This window comes from Chaetura pelagica, unplaced genomic scaffold, assembly GCF_000747805.2.
Source record: "Chaetura pelagica isolate M959 unplaced genomic scaffold, ChaPel_1.0 scaffold261, whole genome shotgun sequence".
Classification (NCBI taxonomy): domain Eukaryota; kingdom Metazoa; phylum Chordata; class Aves; order Apodiformes; family Apodidae; genus Chaetura; species Chaetura pelagica.
The window spans coordinates 553,304-569,625 of NW_009952189.1; the positions used below are offsets into that span (position 1 = coordinate 553,304).

The following is a 16,322-nucleotide window of genomic DNA, read 5'->3' on the forward strand; positions in this document are numbered from 1 at the left end:
CTCAGCATATTTTTATCAAATTAAAATCACAAAAATTAAAACAAAATAGCATTTAAAAAATATTTTGACCTCTAGTTCCAAAACTACTGTTGATACATAAAATAAAAACATTTCTTAATGATTACCCATTTGAGAGACTTTACATAAAATTATGACATATCCTAGAAAAATTTAGATGAGAAAATTTCATTCCCCTAACAAATTCAGTGTATAAAACTGCAAAATAAAATCAAGCAATGAGAAAATGTGGAAAAATACTGCAGAAGTGATTAATACCTTTTGGGCTAGGATAATTCTTGACAAAATTCCTATATAAGCTCACTAAAGAAGGGATGAATGTGTGTAAAGTATTTTTGCACTCAGACACACACGCATACACATATACGCATGCACACCCTCACCCACACGCTTTTCTCTTTGTTTTTACAATCAAATATATATAAGCGTAAGTTCAGCTTTCTACATGTTAGTGTACAATAATTGTTTCACCTCATATAATTACATTTGAGTATTTTTGATTAAGAAAAAATCAGCGGTTTTTGAAAAGAAGGCTGCATTTACAGTGCATAGCTGTAACAAAAAGAACATCGTCATACAGTATGTACATAAATAAAAATTCTCCATTTAACATTTGTAAATACTCCACTACTTTAGAGAATGTAGCAAATAAACTATCTGTGCACACACCCAGATAGTTATATCCAACTCTCATTAATAATGTAACACCACGTCCGCTCATTAGAATAAATTGCTGGACAAGCTGCACATTTGACCATTAACAAGGCTTTGAAAACTTTGCTGTGGAAGATCAACGTTGTAGACATTTACATGGGTGTCAGAATTAAAAGATGAAACTTCAAAATGTTAGGGAAGCTTGAGCCTTTCATTTTCTCTTCTACAAGGACTGAAAAAACCCAAAAACCACACACACACATAGAAAAAAAAACAACAAAGAAAAGAAAAATCTTAACCCAAAGCTAAATCAGATTGTAGGCTTCTGGAACCTGTGGCTTCTTCTGGATTGTCATTATTATCATCATGTTGTGAGAAGCTTCATTAAAAAAAAAAAAAAAAATGCAGTGTCTGATTCCCAGACATCAGCAGCCATAGTTCTCAAATTTGGGATTTTTTGTTTTATTCATTTTTGTTCTGTTCCTGTTAAAATGCAGTATGTACAGATTTTGCAGTTCTTCATTGTACGTGTATCTCTGTGGAACTGCTGCCATGTCTCGTGGTTTGCATCGAACTCGCAAGGAATGCCTGGCTCCCCCACCACTGACCACCCGCCAAAGCAAAGCTGACACCCATGGACACGTGTGTGCTTATGGCACAGCCATCCTGCCTCTTCACTTGTCGAGCAGCTGTGTTCATGTAAACCATGGTTTTGAAGAGAGAGTGTAAAGTAGGAGAAATTCCTAAGTATGACTTCTTAATTGTCCGTTATTGAAGGACGTGATGTCCGTGAGGTATTCGCCATCCCTCCGTTTTCCTCAGGTGTGATGCACGTTACCTACGCAGGCTCCGCTGTGCCTCTTTAAGTAAACTATCAAAATCCATGGAGTCGTACTTGCTTTTAGTGGAAGCAGGATCAAAATCATCTGAGTTTGAATCTGAAACCCAAAGGATGCAAGTTTTGGTAAGAGGCAAGAACCACTAATGAGTACTTGTATTATGTTCTCTGCAGCATGGTACAAACAAGGCACTGCAGAAACAATCTGCTTAAAACCACAACTTTGTGGGATGATAAAAGCACAGAAAAAGTAATCAGAGAAGTTTTAGGTATGGGCAGAGCTTACTGGTAAGAAGAAGGACTTTAAAAAAGTGGTACAAGTTATCAGCAGTGAGGGAGAACCATTAATTGCATGTACATACAGAGCAGGTAAACTCAAAACAGTTTCTTCACAGACTTGAGCACCAACACACTGCTATATATGGGTCTCAAAGTAGTCCACATAATCTTGATAGACGCTTTACCCAAAACTCCACCACTGTTTTGCAACCGTTGTTTTGTAACATGCAATATCCCAGACTTAATTCTCCTGGGGAAGTTAACAGGGGGATGGCTCTGCCGAAAGGCAGAGCAGCCTGTCAGCAGCGTGCAATGAACACTGCTGCTTCTGCCTGCCCTGCCTTGGGGTCTTGTACAAATCACTACCCCTTCCTGAATCTCTGGTTTTGCTTCCAATCTGATTTTTGGGGGTTTTGCTTTTTTGGAGCGCGAGCAATTCAGGGCAAGGCCTCTTGCTGTACAAGCAGTCTCAGGTGGGCTCCTTGGCTCTTTGCAGCATACATGATAAGTCATTGCAGCAATAATGGTCCAGCCCCTGTGACCTGCAATACCTGCTTCAGTGCTAGTTGCTCAGATACAGATGACAGCCTGCTCCTAGCACAGAGGAGGCATTGTACGTTTACGGCCATGCAGGTCCAGTATGGCAATTATTGACATGGCTACAAGCACTGAATTTCCTTTAGGAGTCATCCCTGCTTAACACTGACTCTCCCCGGCTCCTGTGTCACAGCTCCTTTATGAGAGTGCCCTTTTCTTGCCATTTCTTGTGTTGAATTAATCAGAACTCCCCATCTACCACTGTAAGACACACTGTGCACTAAATGTTCATTACAAGTTCTGTTGAGACAATATCTTCTCACAGAGGAAAGGTGTTAAACTTCTGACTACTATTTTCAAGTATTTTCTTTCTTCTGTTCTTCTCTCTGTCCTTGTACTAGCTCATGAATTTTAAAGTTCATCTTGCCATTTCCTTATGTGGCTCTATCAGATACTCTGCGAAATATAGGGAGAGCAAGTATAGAAGCTCGAGCTGTCAGCAGGACAGAGTGAAAATACTCCACTCACAGATACTCTGGGAATCCCACTCAGTATGGAGAGACCTGCCAGGGAATACTACCAGTGATGAATAATGTTCAAGAGGGTTCCCTTCAGACAATTTATTTTAAACCCCAGATTTTCTGAGATACAGAGGCAACCCTGGCTTCCTCTGTTGAAGATAAGTTAAATCAAGTCAAGACTTCAATCTGTTTTTACTGTTTTTATCAGCCTACATTTTGACAAACACTTTGCTACCTTTTATATTTAACACTAGCCCTATATATCTTCAGCAAGCAATTGCCTTTTCTTAGCTTTATATTATCTGTTTAGCCACTGAAGTGAATTATAGCATATTCATTGTGAACAATGTGTATCATCTTTATCATTTATTCTGAAAATACATCAATTGGTTAGAAAAAAGTGTATCTGCATTCACTTCCTGTATTGTACAAAGCTGAGGTCAGCACATACAAGATTTCATTAGCACTGTGTTACAGGGTTATGAGAGATTTTAATGACTGTGGTCATTTATTCACAAAAAAACCCACAATATCTGATTAATATAGATTCAACAGCAAAATGTCCCTTTCTATGTTATTCAGAAAAGAGTATCTCACATACCTTTAGTCTTTAGTCATACAGATATTAGGAAGGGCTTAACATTTAATGAATACTTTACATTTTAAAAGGGAACTAAGAGGTGAGTTTATAATGTACTATAGTATTACAGAAGATGTTTTGGCAGACTGCATGGTCTCTTTATGCATATACTTAACACCAGTACTCCTGCTGTAAGACTTAAAACATCTTCAAACATAGCAAGAGGAAGAATCACACGCTGACCTAGAGCACAGTACAGAACGATACATTTTTGCCCAGACAAGACTAGGACAGACCCAGATATGTTACTGCAGCCAGAATGTACATTTGGTACTGGAGTTATCACAGCATCCTTGGGTCTGGAGACTGCTAGGCATACTGCCCCACATCAGTGGGACAGCAAACACCAAGAAATTTGCTAAGCTCTCCACAGGCCTCTTACCTCATGACTGGAAGGCCCTGCAAGGAGACACCTTCATACATAGATGCTTATACACTATTTAAGAACCATCAGTTGAGATCCATGGCCTTTGCTATACTAAAGGTCAGACCTGAGAACCTATGAATTGTGCTTAAGGAGTGTCTCTGGTAAGTTCTACACATCTACAGCACAGCTCATGAGAAAGTAAGAATTGTAACTAATTTTCTGGGGTGAAGCTTTGTTCTCTGTTTATCACTCATATGAAAAAATCAGGTATTAAAACCAAGCAGCCATAGTATAGCAATGAATAGTAAAGCATGCAGGAGGTTTCCATAGTGCTATCATTTCAATGGGTAAATGTATTGTTGAATATTGGGCACGTATTTTTGACAATTATGGAAATGGACTTTAAAAGAATTTTCATAGTCTGAAGTACCTGAAGAAGTCAGCTCAGATTACAGCTCAGATTAGTAGACTTAAACTTCTTTCTGAAAGCGAAAACCACTTTCTTTAACCCCCCCAGTGATTTAAATAATATAAGCAGCAAACAAGAAAGAAGCATGTACTTTGATTCACATAAAGCAAAATACCTACCCAGGTCTGCATAGTTAGACTTGCAAAATTGCTTGCGTCCACAGAAGTACAGCTCAAAGTCAGGTTCGTTTGACCTGCGTAAAGTGTATCCATTTTCAAGAGCAGCAAAGGCGTCACAAGTGTAGCGGTAGGTGATGAAACCATAGCTGTCTCTGCAATTGGAAAATACAGTTGTTAACAAAAGCTGAAAAGAGTTAACACACATTAGTGTAACCCCTTCTTGAAAGCAAGAACTCGCAGGAGACCCAGCAGTGGAAATGCCAGAAGTACTGCATCCATTTATCAGCATGATTGTGCTGTCATGCAGCTAAATACTTATTTCTGGGACAGGAAACCTCAACTAGCAAGATTAATAAATAAGGATGAAAGAAAATAAATAAGGTTTTGAACTCAGCATGTCATCTGTCACAGCACTTACATTGGTAACTCACATACCAGTTATCTTACTGCCAGAATTTTTTACATATGGCAGGTCCAAAACAAGAAATAATCTCAAAAGTTCTTACCCATCATCCTGCAAATTTACTGTGCACTCCTCAATTTCACCAAAAGCTTCAAACCGGTCCTTCAGTTCTGTTCGGGTTGTGTCAGGTCTGATTTTACCCAGATAAATCACACGGTGTTCTTCCTGTTGAGAAATAGCAACAAGGCAGGCATATTTTTAACAAATGTGTAATAGAGAAGAACCTATACATATATACATGCAAACAGAGACACACGGATATGCAGAGGATGCATAATTATAGTAATAACCTCTCATGGCAAACCTACTGCATCTTGCTCATAAGTGAAATAGTTCTCTCCTGGAAATCATCTAAGGTACTTAAATGACACTACCTTTGTCAGGTGGTGTGCTCCTGGAAGGTTTCACTGCTTCCTGTCACTGCTCTGTCACACACTTTGTATCTTACTGCACCTTCTTCCCATTCACCCTTTCTACCACTTCTCCCCCAAGACTGTGAACTCTTCCAAACAAGGAGATTCCTTTCTCTTGCCATCCATACAATACTGGGCAAAACCCATCTTAGTTGTGGAGCAGTATTAAGTAGCACAGTAATTGCATAAGTGTACCATAGACATAACCAAATTTAATACAAACATAGCATTACAAACTTAGATGACTCAGTAGCTGTGGTCACCATTACCTTTTGGTTTCTTTGAAAAAAATCTCAGACTGAAGTCCCCAGTTTTTCAGGCTAGGGTATTATTTGCTTGTTCCTTTGACACTTGGAACAAAGCATCAAAGATACTTTTAAAACAATCAAGTCATGGTCATATCTTTCCTTTCTTAAGTGGAAATGCTCAGGAGAATGACAGAAGGATTAGGAAACCCTGTAAGAGTCACTTTATGAATTTTTGGATGAACACTTTACTGAGAGTACATCCATTCAGTGAGCTGCAAGCAATGCAAAAGGCAAAAAGAATCTTCAATACACTGACCTTTAGGTAATCAGGGCAAAGAAGCACCACATGGCTACACATGGCTTGGGTGTGCAGCCTTCTTGTCTCAGATTGCCTTGGCCTGACGAACCCTAGCACTACTGGCCCTGCTGCTCATCTCTTACACAACCATACATTTGTCTCATCGAACCACCACCACCATCACATTCTCAGCTGGCATAAATCTGTCAGTCAGTGGAGCAGTGTCAGTTAAAACCATCAGCTTTGGCACCTGAGATTTGCACAGAATTTAGGTGCCGAATGCCGAAGGAGCTACACTGACTGCTGAGAATTCATGACTATCGTAACCTGGAGGTGCCTAAAGGCTAATAGCACCTCAACTGTGCTATGCAAAAGGCTCTAAATATAGACTCGCGTTCCTGCTCAGAAACATCCCAGCCTGAAGAGACAAGTAGCTTATAGTGTTACAGTGCACAAAATGCATCTTTTCCATGAGTCCCCGCAGAGGCACTAGTCATCCTTGAACCCCAGATAACAGGACTAAGACAAGACCAAAACACATGTAAGAAAAATAAATTACCCTGATGTCTCTTTTTCACTTGTTTGAGCACTCATTTGAGATAAACGGATCACCAAAACTCATAGTTAGGGGGGCCCAAAATCTTGGCTCCCAGTTCCCAGGAGAGCACTCCTGCAACAGGAAACTGAAACAAATATATCTACTTTCCAACAGAAACTCCTCACAAGTGCACTCAGTCACCTATTTTCACTGACTCTTTTCCTGGCCTCACAAATCTCAGGGGTTCATATCCAGTTAATCTTAGCTTCTGAGAAATGAAAGTGAGTTTAAAGCTCCAGAAAATAGAGATTCAAGACTGAAATGCTCCCACCCAAAAGCCCTGCCCCCTAAGGTATGGCACAAAGGGTAACCATTGTAACCACCTGAATCCTTTACAGTTCCATGGTCAGCCCAGTGGAGTCCCTGGTTGCTCTACCGAAATATGTATGTGTTCTCCTTAAACAGTGGGATCAGATCTTATTTAGATCCTTGACATCTTTGCCTCTTTTGATTATACAAGGGACCCTGGTAGTCCTCTATAACCCTGCTAGAAACGACAATTTAATTTCTAAATGTTACGCCTTCCAAAGTGTGTCATCCAAAAGTTGCCCTTGTTCTCTGCCATAGCAGGGAAGTTTGGAGAAGCTATCATAGCTAAAAGATGGACAAATGTGCTCACGGGTGGCCGTAAATTTAGGGAAGAGGGGTACTTTTATAGAGAGCTGCTGCTTTTTATCTCTGTCTCTACTGTGCCTGAGTCTAGAGCCCTGACCCTCCTGACAGAGGAGTTTCGGTAGAGCTTCTGCAAACTAGGGACCGCAGAGTGAAAGCAACAGAAATCTGCATTTCTTCCATTTTCCTCATTCTAATTCTACTTACTTTCAGTATAGTTGGGTGCCATAAACTTCAAAAGCAGAAAAATCTGCATATTCACAGTAACTACTTTTTCAGAGTGTTCTACCAAATCAAGGATTTAACCACTCTGAAACACTTGATAAGAAACAATTCCATTGATACTTGCTATTGAACCTAAATGACTGACCAGATGGAGCAGAACATAACATAGCAGACTGTCTAATATACTTTAGCCGAGATAATACATCTCGACTGAAAAACATAATGTTTCACTCACTGACATCAAGATTGTTATATTACAGTGTGATGGAAATAACTATTGCACACTCTTCCATAAGCCTGTGTGCATGCCTGTGCAATTTTTCCTTCTTCTATCCCTCTAATAACCTTTATATCTCTAACACTCCTTTAAGACAACTGTAATAAAACAAAACTACAATTAAAAAACCAAACCTGTTAAGCTATCATTAAGGGAATAAGTTAAACCTGCAAAATTAGGAAATTTAAATTTAAAGCTGAAATGCACCATATGTCCTCTAGTATGCACACATGAGAAGATGTGTCTAAGCATTTTTTTTTAAGCTGAGAGCCCTGGTGGTGTAAGATATTGCAGAACAGAGGATTCATACAGCATTGTCTTTGGTTTGGTTGAGCTTATTTAAAGCAACTATAAAGAATGTATTTGTATTCACAGAGACACTTGCCTTTTATTCCCATTAATAATAAGTGCTATACAAGCCTAACAAGATTACAACATACCTCTAAATGTTAAAGCCCTTAATTTTATAATAAGTTACAAAGTCCATACGTGCATATTAAATATGGTTTTTACTGCACTTGTTAAGGAGATGATATATGACTTGTAAATGTAGAGAACAGCACAGAAAGCTTTTGTTTTTAATTTAATGTGGGCAGAGGGAACCTGCAGGAAACTCCAGAAGATACTGTTCATATTTCCCTCCCAAAAGTGAAGATGATTTATTTTGCATCATAACCTTTAACTGTAGCTCATTGCTTTGCCAGGTAAAAAAAAGAAAGAAAGATGACTCCAGCCAACTCCCTCAAGCCCAAAATGGCTTATTTTGGTTTATGTAAAGCTTCTTCTCTATAATCTTTCTCCTACTTCCTTGCAGTAAAAACATTTAAATTGGCAGATGTGGCAGAAAATCTCAAACAGAAAAGCAGTATTGCAAATCTCAAATGAAAATAGTAAAGCATTATAATGCAAACACAGAAAGATTGGTGAGACACTGGAATAGGCTGCCCAGGAAGGTGGTTGAGTCACCATCCCTGGATGTGTTTAAGGGTCGTTTGGATGTGGTGTTGGTGGATATGGTTTAGGGGAGAACTTTGTAGAGTAGGCATGATGGTTGGACTTGGTGATCCCAAGGGTCTTTTCCAACCTGAATAGTTCTATGATTCTATGATTCCAACACCTGAGAAAATGGCACCAGGACATACCTTACAAATCTAAGGGTCAACAAAAGGATCACTCATCTTGCAAAAATTCATTGATGATAAGGATCTTTTTGTCTTGCAAAGGCTTCCTCCAAAACTATATTTCCTTTTCCCTTCCTCATTCTTAATAATTTATTTCATAAGGAACTAAGCCATAGACTCTTAGATGTATTAGTTTTTACATCACTAGGCTTCTTCACCCAACACCTGTTAGGTTTGCCTGTCCATGGTGCTGCTAAGCAGGGTCTGAAAGGAACTGATGGCAGCAACTCCAGCTGTTCCACCACATAGTGCTGCTGTCTCTGTTTTCCTTTCTGTTTTTTGTTTGTTTTGTTTGTTTTTTGTTTTTGTGTTGTGTACCTAGTTCTGCAAGAGCCAATTCATGTTTTACGTGAAGCTGAGAGAAGAAATTCAGGAGCATTTTAAAACTTGGGTCTGGCATGGGCATGTCAAAGGCTCTGCTGCTTCTTCTAGCATGGGCGGCTGGCTGGGTCCAAGCCCTGTACCTATTGTCTTTCATGTCAAGGGACTTCTCACTTCCAGTATAAAGCTATGAAGGCTTTTACCCTCAGAGCTAGAGGTCAAATACCATTTTGAAAGTGCAGTGGGAATGGCTGGATGGAGTTTAGAAAATAGAAGTGCTATGGATGGAAAAAGCAATTAAGCTTAATATTCTGAAATAGTAGTAGTAATAATAGTAACAACAACAATAATAAATATAAATAATTTTCTTTATAATCTCTGTTAAAGAAAAATAGTTATGATCTGAGGGCAAGTATGAATGGCAAAAGGAAGAATCACAAAAACCGGAGAAAAAGTAAGTGCTGCCATGTTGCTAACTGAGGACTGAAACAGTTCAGCTACACTCCATAATGACTGCTAGAAAAAGAATGATGAACCAGTAAACCTCAAGATTTAGGTAATTCATTTGATACATTTTCAGCAACTCACACAGTAATGTTAGAGTGCCTGGGATCAAGACTATCAAGATGAGCAATGACAAAAAAATCCAAACTAAATATACAATGCACATTGGATCCTTCATTAGTGGAAATGCACTCCATTAGAGGCTGACTCTGGTTTTGGACTTTAGAGAAGCCAAGCACTCATTTGTGAAACCACCTTTCCCCTGCCTTCCTGTTACACAGCAATTTATTTTCTTTGAAACCATGTGTTTCTTTCCACTGCAGTGGCCTCGCAGTGCATTTATCTTCTTACATCTGTAAGCTCTCTGGGACAGGGATTCTTGATACCTGTCTCATGGAGTCTGTCAGCACTTAGAAATGAAAAGTGGTGATGTTAATAGTAGGTATAAAAGCTGATTTTGTTATACCTCCTGGCAGCAGCCAGTGCACACAGTAAATGAGCTGCAGGGAAGACGAGACCGTAAGTCAGTGTCGTGGCTAGAGCAGCACGGTTAAGGAGATTCAGAACACCAGGCTGCTCATCAGACAGACAGTCCCAACCCTGGTGCACCATGTCAATCAGGAACCACAAACTGGTGACTCCAGAATTGAAATGTGCTAACTGTACTTCTGATGCCATGCCTTGGAAAGCATTTGCATCACGGCCTAATGAGCTTCTGGAGTAAAAACCCACATAACTCAGAAACTTCCGGGAGTGTAACAGAAGATAAAAGGGTCCTCAGTCTCCTTGGCAAATCACTGTGTTCTGCCTTGTTTGGGAACTGGATCCTAGGTTCTACAAAGCTCTAAGAAGACAGTCCTGCCCTGCAGTTGCTCCTCAAGTTTCATGATAAGTAGGTTTCCACCATGATCTGGTTAGCATTATAAAGTTATGTAAGTCTTAGTGGCAAACCATCCTTATGATCAGTGAGGACCCATTCTAAATGAAAATGGGGATCCAGTGATATAAATCAAGTCAAGTTCAAACTAAACTGTGCTCAGTTAGCAAGGGCAGCACAAAGAAAGTATAAATAAACAAATAAATGAATGACAGAAATATTTTTCTTATTCTAACTAAAAAATATCTTGTGGACTCAGGCCATATTTTTCAAGTGTGACTGCTCAAAATTAAGACTCCAATCCACAAAAAAGGCACTGAGACTCCAGCAACTGGAGAGGGGAGAGGAAAATGAAGAATAGAAGAATATCACACTGCCAGATCACAAAGAGACCTTTTCTGTTCACAAGAGCACATAATGATAGGACAAGGGATAATGGTTTTAAGCTAGAGAAGGGAAGATTTAGGTTGGACATTAGGAAAGAGTTATTTAATGAGGGTGCTGGATCGTCGGAATAGGTTGCCCAGAGAGGTGGTCAAGGCCCCCTCCCTGGAAACACCGGGAGAACTTTGTAGAGTAGGGATGACAGTTGGACTCGGTGATCCCAAGGGTCTTTTCCAACCTGAATAGTTCTATGATTCTATGATTCAAGGTCAAGCTTGAGCAATCTGTTCTAGTGTGAGATGTCCCTGCTTCTTGTCAGGGGGTTGGACTAGATGACCTTTATAGGGCCAATACATTCTATGATTCTAAGTCAAGCCACCTCTATATAGTTGTAAGTCTAGACAGGAATTCAGGGATATATACAGGGCAAGGCTAGCCCAGGCTTCTAACTGATCTGAAGGTACTGCAGCAAAGCTCTTGTGTGCAAGACTGAAGGGGCTGCTATTTAAACACACCTCTAAAACAAGCCTCCTCAGCATTCTGCCAATACTCCTTCACGTCTGCCAAAATACAAGCTGCTTGCACAATCAGAGGGCATTGCTGCACATATGGTTTTGACAGATGAAATGATGTGAATTTTTTTCTCATCTCTTTGTCTTAGGTTTCCCATATTTGTTGTCACATGGGAACTAATTCTAGATATTGAACCAATAATATTTGACAGGTTTTAGCTCAGTCATAACTTCTGTTGCCTTTCCAATGTGCATCTTTAATACAACTAACTCCTGAGATCATAACATGGTGATTCTCATGAAGAATACCCACCTGCCCTGTAACTCCTGAGGCATTCAGGCTACTCTTGTAACAGTATCTGGAGTATGTGGCCATGAATCAGTTCTGGCAGCACAAGAACGGGCTAGAAAGAAAATAAAAAATTCCCCAATGCAGAGAGCAAAGAAATCTAAATTTATGGGATTGTAGAAAGAGTTCAAGGAAAGAGAGGGGAGATTCTTGTGTCTGAATAATAAATGAGTTGAGTCTCTCAAGAAAGAAGAGGGATCTGTAAGCCACACACAAGATCTATTAGCCAAAAGGAATAAGAAAGGGAGCAGAGAATGCTAGAAATGATACAAATTTTATCACTGATTTAATGGGATCAGGGCTTCCCTTTTTTCTGCAGTACCCTAACCCCTGCAGTTTTGCACAGGGAATAAATCAGCATGATTCAATACAGATCTTTAAAGTTAAAGTGCTGATAGACTTCTGATAAAGAAGTTAATAGGATTTCATCTACATCTCCTGCAGCTTTTACACAGGTGGCTGGATTTCAAGTTTTTGCCATGTTCTGTTTATTGACATTTATTTTTTAGTTATCATTTATTTATGCTTATTAATAAATAATTTCATTAATGAAGTTAATTATCATTACAATGTTAACTTCAGAAATAAAATAAATTCAATCTTGGTTTTGAAATGTCTGAAATTTTTAACAAAGGAAATTACAATGCAGCATATCTGGAGCTTTAAAAGTTTCTTTTCTTTTTCATTTTCTCTTGATTAGCTACTTGCCAAATATTTGTTTGTTTTAAACTAAATCAAATTTTCTACCTCCACAGCAGGTTTCATGTTTATTTATGATTGTAAGGCACAGTAATTGAGAAATAGCAAGAAACACCCATGACAGAGGTCTACTTGAATCTCTAATTTGTGCTAGATCTGAGAGAACAGACAGTAAGTTACGATTGCTGGAAGGTAGTGTTCATCTCTAAGCAGATGGAAGCCAGATATTTTAAAACTAACTGCAGCAATTGACTTAAATTTAGCCCTGTCTGAAGCCAAACAAAATCATTCCATTGCCTTCACCGAGTTTCAAATCAGCACAGCAGAGCACATTACATACAGCTCTACATCTCATTCTTTACAAAATGCATCTATCACCACTCTTTGTAGACAGCACACCTGAAGCAGAGAAAAGTGAAATGATTTAATGAAGCTCACTAGAAACAACAGTAGCAGAGACAAAAAACATAAAATAGAGGTGCCTATTCCCTCTCACAACTTCTCCTTGCTGCAGACTACTCCAGTCTCTGTCAGTCTCTACACCTCCCCAGTTCTGCAGGTGCAAGAATTAGGAAAAATGCTACCAAGTGCGTGAGAAATCACCTTTTACTCCCAAGTCCACTAAAGGCACTGCAAATAAAATAATATTCAATTTGGTGAGCCTGGGACAGAGCACTACGGGAACATCTGGAAACAAAGATGAAGTGTCCCAGTCTGCACAAGTTTATGCAACAGCCAGAGGACAGACAGAACAGAACTGAAGGTGCAACTGAACAGAAAGAGCAAGACACGGAAAACCAAGTAGAAAATGTTAAAGTGAGCCATGAAACTGGCTTAGCAACTTCAAGAGGACTCCAGATCTACAGTAACTCCCAATTTATCAAAATCAACCCACAGTTGCCAATGGGAAACTAAAGAGGGGCAAAAGCTACCTGTCCATTTAATAGCCATTCTTCTGTCCTTCTGCAATAAGAGCCAAGAGAGCTGCTCATCCCCACATGGGTATTTCCTTTGCCTCAGGTATTTCAGTTGTTTCACACAGAACATTGATGAATAATTTAATAATACATATTCATTGTGAAAGGGCCAGCTTCAAGTGACATTTTAAAATTGCATCACATCTTCAAGACTATTTATTTTGCCAAAATTAACTTAAAAATTAACTGAGCGCAGAAAAAAAAATTAAACTCATGCTCTTGGATCCCAGTTTTGAATTCTGTTATCTATAGACAACTACAGTACTATGAAAGTCCAGCAGTTGGTATGTAAGACAATTTCTTATATTGCTTATGTAAACAACAAATATAGAAAAGAGACATTGATTACTGGCACTCTGGTAGGTGATATATAAATAAAATGGCATGTTCACTGATAGATCTGTACAAGAAACAGACCACTTCACCTTTAGTTGTCTATTGTCTAGGATGAAACCTTTTTCTAGAACCTGAAAAAATCAGTATTGTAACATCAAAACACAAATTGTTATGAAAATACGTATTTTCCTAAAACTTGAAATACTAAGAAGTACATGTAAGGAGATTTTTGTATCTTGTTTTTTCATTTATAAAAAAGAAAGAAAATGAAGTCTGAGTTCTAGCTTTAGAAATCTATGAAAAGAAACAGAATCATTTCAAAATGAAAGTTATCTTCACAGTGCTTACAATTGCTTTCTGCCTCTGTCTCTCCCTTTGTTTGGCCCTTTCAGATTCCCGTTTTTCATACTCTTTGCGGTATTCTTCCCTCTTCAGCCTTTCATGCTGATACTCCTCATAGCTGTCATATCTAGGAAACATAACTTAGTCATTAAATCAAGCACCTGCATTTGTGAATGCAAAATTAGTAATACAGTTTCTGGATTGCTTTATTATATCTTGAGAACCAGCTGCAAAGCAAACCAAATGCAGGCAAAAGGCACTACCTGGGTCTGTGACTGTACGGTGATCTGGATCGCGATCTTGCACGTGAGGGAGAACTTCTGTATGGTTGATGTCTACAGTGGCTGGACTCATAATAGCAACAAGATCTGCAGGAAGAAACATTCACCTCTGTCATTTAGTTTGAATCTATTGACACTGTTTTCTACCTCTTCCCTGAACTTACAATTTCTTCTAGCCTACCAGTGAGATTTTCCAGTGACAGGTTGCAATCTTCTAGTCAACTAAAGGAGCCTCAAGTGCATTCCCCCCTCCACCCTTCTGTAATGTTCCTTATTGAGGCTAACACAGAGCAGAGAGTCAGCCACTGTCAACTTCATCTGATAGGGACTGCAGCTAGATTGGCACCAGGCAGCTCGCAGATAATGGGAAAGGCTAGTTGTGTACGTCTCTCACCAATTGCTCTGTTGCTGACCTGACTGGCTTCACTCAAAAAGTGTACACTTGGCAAATTTAAAGCACAATGGCAACAAGTGTTTCTGTAGCAACCCTGTAACCTTCAGAGTTAATCAGCACAGGAACTACAAAACAACTTGTACTGGATTAAGTTATTTCTTGTTTTTTCCTTTCTTTAAGTTGCTTTATGCCTTTGCTGTCTTCCAAGTAATTAACTATGGTGATGATAAATGAATTTTCTGTACTGTACCTTGAAGAGGATCTACTACAGGGTGACCTTGATCTCGATCGGGAATATGGAGAACGGGAACAAGACCTGCATTGAGGAAAGGACCTTGATCTAGAGCGTGTCCTTTGGGATCTTTGAGAAAATAAGGATTTGGGTGGAGACACTGAATCTCTGCATGGAGAGTTAAAAGAAGAGCAAGAAGGCGAGACATCGAATAATGAATAGGCTTGTGTCCCATCCCAAGGGTAGCACAGCTTATCACTTTCATCTTCACTGTCATCAAAAAGACCATCCATTGCTAGTCCTGAATTTATAAACATAGGTAGTTTGGAGAATTGTTCATTACTGTAATCACTGTTGTTTAGTTCTCTGGTCTTATCTGCTTCTTCATCAAAAACAGCTTGGCTGGGGTGACCAAAATGCTTATTCAGTTCAGCCCGAATTTCCTGGTCTTGGAGCTGTTTTCTGTTATTACCATGGGATCCCTGCTTACTTGTCTGTAAAGTCTCTTTCTTGAAATACTGGTCTTCTTCTAGAGAAGAACAAATCTGACACCGCCACCCAGGTGAAGAATCCTTAATTTCTACTTGTCTGGAGTCCTGAAGTTCCTGGGATACTTTAATGTGTATTTCCGATTTTGAATTCACAGATTGACAGTAATCGTGGTCACCAAACAGCCGCAAACTGGGCCGTTTTGTCTTTCTCTCCTCATGTCCACTGGACAGTACTGTAGTCTTGCTAAGCTGTGCGTACAGCTCAGACTGTTCTGGACCCTTCTTGATTGGGTTATTTCCTTGAGATCCGGAAGACTCACTATAACGGGGCTTTTTTGAAGGTGGTACAACAGTTTTGCATGATGACTTTGGCTTGGGTGAAGTCCTGAAAGGATTATCCTGGTTGGCTTTATGAGGAGGGGTTGTAGGTGGAGTTAGGCCTAAGGGAAAAAAAAGGTGGAACATAATATTTTTAAGCACACATACAACAATGACAAAGGTGGCTCATGTGCTTCTTTAAAACAGATGCAAAAAAGGACCCATTCTATGTCACTTTAACACTACTTATACTGGGAAAAAGACACCACGGGTCTGGTAAAAATGATAGCAACAGTACTAATGCATTGTCATGAATCTTCAGCATAATTTCTGCCCCTCCCCTTCCTCCATGACATCCTCCTCCCTCTGTAGATTTTGAGAGAAAAGATCAAAAGATTAGAAACCAAAAGACTTTTTTTGTTAAAAATAAGAAAGATTTTTATATAAAAATCAGAAGTCAAAAGACTAGCACTGTCAAAAACCTGAAGGAATTAGACAAAAACCTGAATAAAAGCAAGCTCAAGAAAAATAAATGAGTGCTACTAAAG

At 39.2% G+C, this 16,322-nt stretch overlaps 1 protein-coding gene across 1 annotated transcript in view; it reads right to left on the reverse strand.

Moving 5' to 3' along the window:
- Positions 1–1,391: 1,391 nt before the first annotated feature.
- Positions 1,392–16,322, reverse strand: part of PPARGC1A (peroxisome proliferator-activated receptor gamma, coactivator 1 alpha) — a 64,371-nt gene continuing 49,440 nt past the window's right edge. The window contains exons 8-13 of the mRNA XM_010007293.1: positions 14,984–15,896; positions 14,322–14,426; positions 14,065–14,185; positions 4,949–5,070; positions 4,443–4,594; positions 1,392–1,610 (exon numbers count right to left, since the gene is read on the reverse strand). Of these exons, the coding sequence (XP_010005595.1) occupies positions 1,507–1,610; positions 4,443–4,594; positions 4,949–5,070; positions 14,065–14,185; positions 14,322–14,426; positions 14,984–15,896 (1,517 nt within the window). The 3' untranslated portion in view covers positions 1,392–1,506. The remainder of the gene's footprint in view (positions 1,611–4,442; positions 4,595–4,948; positions 5,071–14,064; positions 14,186–14,321; positions 14,427–14,983; positions 15,897–16,322) is intronic.